The sequence below is a fragment of the Apteryx rowi genome, unplaced genomic scaffold (assembly GCF_003343035.1).
Source record: "Apteryx rowi isolate R43461 unplaced genomic scaffold, aptRow1 scaffold_264, whole genome shotgun sequence".
NCBI lineage: Eukaryota > Metazoa > Chordata > Aves > Apterygiformes > Apterygidae > Apteryx > Apteryx rowi.
This window is the reverse complement of record NW_020449019.1, coordinates 144,111-149,678: the sequence shown is the minus strand read 5'-3', so window position 1 is coordinate 149,678 and position 5,568 is coordinate 144,111. Positions and strand designations below refer to the sequence as shown.

General features: G+C 61.7%; 2 protein-coding genes across 12 annotated transcripts in view; one reads left to right on the top strand and one right to left on the bottom strand.

Moving 5' to 3' along the window:
* Window positions 1–2,621, top strand: part of LOC112967126 (ankyrin repeat and KH domain-containing protein 1) — a 128,406-nt gene extending 125,785 nt beyond the window's left edge. For 10 of the 11 annotated variants that reach the window (XM_026067914.1, XM_026067918.1, XM_026067912.1 and 7 more), the window contains 2 exons: window positions 1,990–2,163; window positions 2,394–2,621. In XM_026067914.1, coding sequence (XP_025923699.1) covers window positions 1,990–2,143 — 154 coding nt within the window. In that variant the 3' untranslated portion in view covers window positions 2,144–2,163; window positions 2,394–2,621. Of the gene's footprint in view, window positions 1–1,989; window positions 2,164–2,393 lie in introns of those variants that run through there. The other variant, XR_003253858.1, reaches the window with a different exon arrangement.
* Window positions 2,622–3,603: 982 nt separating this feature from the next.
* SRA1 (steroid receptor RNA activator 1) lies at window positions 3,604–5,563 on the bottom strand (the record flags this gene model as incomplete). Its single annotated transcript, XM_026067904.1, has 4 exons — window positions 3,604–3,999; window positions 4,106–4,367; window positions 4,466–4,677; window positions 5,242–5,563. Coding segments are annotated over 4 exons (990 nt in total), but the record flags the coding sequence as incomplete, so codon positions are not given.
* Between the last annotated feature and the right edge of the window lie 5 nt (window positions 5,564–5,568).

Below are 5,568 nucleotides of genomic sequence, written 5' to 3'. Positions count from 1 at the left end.
CGCGGCCTCTCGGCAGCCCGCGGTCGTGCCCGCGGGGCCCGGGGGCTGTGCGCACCCCGCCGGGCCGGCCCGGGAGAGCTGGTCCTCTCCCCGACCGGCCGGGGGCCTCTGCAGGTAGCCCCGGGGGAAGGCACCCTGGGCTCGCCCTGCCCGAGCTCGTCCCTTCCCACCCTTTGCTGCTGCCCAGCCAGTGCTAGCTGCACCCCTCTGCCTCAGAGCTGGGTCCCAGGCTGCAGAGGCAGCTCAGCACTCGGGGGTGCAGCAGCAGCCTGCACAGTCCTGACGCCCAGGCCTCCTGCTGCAGTGCCATGGCCTGGGCTCCCAGCAGCACCATGCCAGGCAGGTCCCTGGGGTGTGTTATTTCCTTGGCTGCTCAGAGATGGGGCAGGTAAGGGAGGCCAAAGCTTTGCAGGGTGGCCTTACTAGGCATGTACAGCTGCTGCAGAGGCCATCACTGCCCTGTGCTGCTTCCTGGCCCAGGCAGAGACTGTGACTGTTCCTTGGGCTGCATTGCTGGGGAACAAGCTCCTGGCAATGCTGCTGCAGCATCTGGACGCAGTCCTGCTCCCTTGCTAGGACAGGTTTGCACTTGGCGGCATGGCCATGCAGTTGCCCTGGTATGGCTGGCCAGAGCTGGAGGAGGTGCTGGGGACCAGCACAAAACTCTGCTTGGAGCTGAGCTCTCCAGCCCTGTGGGCAGGAACAGGGTGGTACAGCTTGCACCACAAAGTACCTTCAGCTCACTCTATTTCCCCTCTTTCAGCCCCTAGCAAAACCCCTGGTTCAGCTACAGGCAGGCCCTCTTTTTACGCTGCTGCCTGTCCTTAGAGTAGCACTGCCCCGTATGCGTGAGCAGAGCAGGTTTCGGCTGGGCTGCAGGTGCCCACCCAGTGGGCGCTGGCCCCATTGTGTGCCCTCGATAAGCCTTATCTTCAGCCTGAGGGAGCCAGGCCAGGTGCTGGCACGGCCGCGACAGGCGCCTGCGCGGGTTGTGTAACGTGTTTGTTGTGCTGGGAAGGGCCCAGCCTGTACAGGGAGTTCTAGGCAGAGCTATCGCTGCGCCAGCTGCTGCCCTCAGCTGCTCTCTGCCTTTGGCAACCTGGCACGGAAACGCTGCTCTGTCCCCTCAGGACCCAGCCTGGCCTTCTGCGGGGACAGCTGGGCCCCCTCACCGGCAGGGAGAGGAAGGGCTAGCCTTTGTGAAGGGGAGCGGAAGTGTTGCACAGGCTGGTTCAATCTCGGAGATCGCTGCAGACACTTGTGTGCAGGGGGAGCCTGTGCGTGCCCTTCCCCATGGCAGGACCTGCTCCGGGTGCCGTGGGGGCACACCCAAAGAGCTGGCACCCGGAACATGGTGTCTTGTCTAACCCAACACCTTCTCCTTTGCAGGGAACACAGGGGTGCCTTGCTTGGCTGAGCTGATGGGAACAGTGCCCTCAGTTATACCTTCCCATGAAGCTAACAGGGGGCACACTGGGTCTTTGCTGTTGAAAGCTGAAGGGATCCACTCTAGAGCCCACCACACTTCAAAGCGCAGGGTTCCTGGTGCTGGGATGCACTGGGGACCTGTCTGCTGCATGGCAGCCAAACCTTGGCTGTGCCCAGAGCCTGGGCAAGCCTGCCTGAAGTGCTGCAGGCAACACAAAGGTGGATTTTGGAGCTGCCTGGCCCCACAGCTTGCTAGCACCATGTGGGCTGCCATGGGGCATCCAGACATTTTCCCCCACCCGTGCATGCCCCAGCAGGGCTCCAGGAGCTTTGGGAGGAAGGAACGATGCAGGGAACAGCTGCCATGCATGATGGGTTTTGCACTCTGTCCTTCAGGAAATCCCATAATGGCTCCAAATGTAGCCACGATTCCCAGCCATGGCTGAGTGCTGGGTCCGGCCCCTTCTGTCCCCCTGCTCTGGGCTCAGGCTCTGGCCATGGCACTGGGGGAAGGGGGCTGCCAGGGGCTGACGGTGCCTGACTGCCCCCTGCTTTTGGCAGGTACCCGCATCATCTACGACCGCAAGTTCCTGCTGGAGTGCAAGAATTCACCCGTGGCCAGGACCCCTCCCTGCTGCCTGCCCCAGATCCCCGGTGTCACCTCCCTGGCCCAGCCCAGGCTCGTCAAGCTGGGGGAGCTCAAGGAGCAGAATGAGAGCGAAGAAACCATGCCAGGTGAGCAGCCCGGGCACCACATCCCCTGCCCAGCAGGGGAATAGGGCCATGCTACTTTAGCATGGGGCTCCCCCCTGGCCAAAAGGGCAAGGAGAGACCCTGGCTCAGCCCAATGTTCAACTTGGCCCTATCTCAGTCTCCTGCCCCCACAGCAGTCCATTTACCTACACATTTCCTTCAAGGCCGCCCCATCCTAACCCTGGCCCTGTCTTCCCTCCCTGCCCTTCCAGATCAAGACCAGTTTGAGATGGACATCTGAGTTCTCAGCTCCCCGTCTCCAGGCCATGGCTGGGCCTGTTCCTGGGCCTCGTGGAGGTGCTGGCACCGTGACCGGCTGGCTGCAGCCCTCTCTGTGATGCTGGGGATGGACGCGTGACACCTCATGGGCTCTGGCACAACTGGCTGGTGCGACTGCCTAGGGAGCTCACGCTTGATCAATAAACACCATGAAACCCCTGTGTTGGGCTGGTGGATCTCTGCATTTAGGCTCAGGTGGGCCCTTGAAGCTCTGGGGAAGGTAGTCAGGATGAGCCAAGCAGCCCCAGATGACCTTTCAGGGTGCACAGGATCTCTCCCTTGTGCGATGAGATCCTGCAAGGTGAATGCAGGACCATAGATAGCCACTGCTGAGGCCTGCAGTACAGCTGGTACCTCTTTAGCAGCCTTGGAAATGTGTGGGCCTGAGAGCTGGGAGCAGCTGAATCTGCTGCCAGGCTTGGGATGCCACATGTCCTGCATCCTGCCCCAGCTGGCCTAGTCAGGGGGTTGTGCCAGCCAGGGTCAAGGCAGGTGAATGAGGTCTTCCTGCAAGTGCAGGCTCGAGACACAGCAGTCTCCCTGCACCTGGGTTCATTATAATGTCCAGAGCTGACACAGCCTGGTGAGCCGAGGGCCAGCACCATGACATTTCTGCCTGGATCCCCACTGTCTCAGGGGCCAACTGGGTTTGAGTCCCCCAGATCCCACACTTGGGTTTGAGCTGGGCCGGGGGGGCAGGACCCCAGCTGCTGAGAGTAAGGACTGGTGTTGCTGTATGGGCAGAGCCAAGCTGCAGCAGCCCACACCAGGCTGCTCCAGGATGGCTGCATGTTGGCTCCTCAGGACCTGTTTCCTTGCAGAGGAGCTGCACGGCTGGCCTGCTGCCATGGGTCTCCTCACCTCTGCCAAAGGCTTGGATAGAGGGGCCCAGACTTTGCCAGCCAATGCAGCAGGAAAACGTATCACTCTATCACAGCAGCTCTGGCTGGATCTGGGTGATGCTGGAGGCACTGCTTCATAGGGAATTCCTTCCCTTAATGAGGTGTGGGGCTGGGAACACCCTACTGGGATGAGAAGTCCTTGAGACCAGCCTAAAGCTGTTCTGGCCTCAGGCAGCATCTCCAACCACTCACTGAAGAGACAGGACCCAGCCTGCCCCAGAGTACCAGGGCAGCCTGTAGCCAGGGTCAGATTGGTGCTATTTATTAAACATCATGTAGTGAATCGCCACTAAAATGTTACGGTGATTAAAATCCCCCTTTTCTGGGAGTGGATTAGGAGCAACAGGAGACGCCCAGACCTTCTCTGGCACCGAGGGGCCTTCTCCTGCCAGTGGCCCTGAACACAGGCTGCACTGCCCACAGTCTGCAGCCCTTCTTGAGCATCAGGCAGCTTCCTGGTCAGGCATGGTCTCAGTCTCATCATCCCTGGGCTCAGCCAGCTCCACAGTGGGCAGAATCCTCATCTCGGCAATCAGGCGCTTGACACCCACCAGCCACTGGCTCACCTCGTTCACATGGTCTACCATAAGTGAGCGGTGGATCTCATCAGCTGTGTCCCAGTGGCGTTGTTGCAGCTCTGCCGAGGAAAGGGAACCCATCAGTGGCTCCATGTCAGCATCCTGGTGGGCACCACATGCCTGATGGCCCAGGCTTGACCCAGATCCAGTCTCTGTGCCCCTCACCTTGCACCAGGAGGTTCATCCTCTTCCTCACAGGGGCTGACAGCTTCCCCTGAGCCCATGCGTCCTCAAGCACCATCAGCCGCCGCCCAATGTCGTCACACACTTGTTTCTGGAAGCACCGACAGGAGCTGGAGTGAGGACCTGCTCCAAGGAGCCTCTGGGCAGCTCTCCCAGGCAGAGGTGGCTCTCCCAGCCCCACAGCTCTCCTGGGAACAAACAGCCCCTGTGTGGCCCCTCTCTGGCTGCTGAACCTCCCTGCTCCCTAGTGAAGGACAGCAGTGCTGTCTTGTAAGAGCAGCTACTGCTGGGTGAAATGAGGCTTGGGCCAGGAGATAAAGGAGCAAGCACTGAAGGCCTCACCTGCACTCTGGGCCGGCAGGCATCTAGGGCCTCCCTCAGGGGGATGAGGACAGCATCTGCTGGCACATCGCAGTCCTCTGAAGGCTCCTCTATAGCTGGCCTCACGCTCTCTGTCCACAGGGCAGGGTTGACAGGCCCAAGTGGGGGTGGCCCCAACGATTTGGGGGGCAGGGTTGCAGAGGCAGCCAGGGCACTGCTGTGTGGAGGAGCACCTGGAGGGAACATACACTGGTGCGGAGAGCAGTCAGCCCAGTGCACCCAGCTTCAGCAGCAAGAACACCCAACCTGGTGCAGAGAATTGCAAACTCACTGCCCCCATGAGATGTGCCAAATGGGGGGGAGGATCTCAGACCCCCAGCACCCCCTAGCTTCACTGCCTCTCTGGCTCTCAAGGCTGGTACTAGGTCCTTCTTGCATGGCTGGTATTGCTGTGCCAGCATTGCCCAGTCTCTGCACTCTGAGGGGCTGCAGGAAAGGGTGCCACCAGCCCCGTTCTCTAGGAGAACCAGCACGCATTGCTAATGGAACAGAGAGAAGGGGGATGCAACAGCCAGGCTGGGCCAGGCCACGGTTCCTGCTGGCTCCAAGCGGGGAGACAGACCCAAGAAACGTGGAGAGGAGAGACCCCTGCAGGGCCACAGCTCTGTTCGCAGCAGAGGTTGGTACAGGGGCCCTGACTCTCCTCGCCACCGCCTCTGCGGCACTCTCGGGGCAGCCTCGGCTCTGCAGGGGCTTGCAGCCCAGCATGGGCACCAAGGCTGTGCTGGTGCTCTGACCTGGGGGTGCTCCCTGGGCCTCTGCGGCACTCTCAGGGCAGCCTTGGCTCTGCAGGGGGCTGCAGCCCAGCATGGGTACCGGGGCTGTGCTGGTGCTCTGACCTGGGGGCGCTCCCTGGGCAGGGGCGGGCGCCCGGCGAGTGAGCGGGGCTCGCTTGGGGCCCCCGGCCTGTGTCTGCAGCCCATAGGAGAACTGCGGAGGATCGTTCCAGCCACGCTCCTTGTTCCCTGCCAGGGCAAAGGGAGGCAGTAAGAGCCTGGGCGCCGCCTCAGCACCCGGGGCCCCGGCCCCCCCCAAACCGACTGCCCGGGGCCCCCAACTCCCGC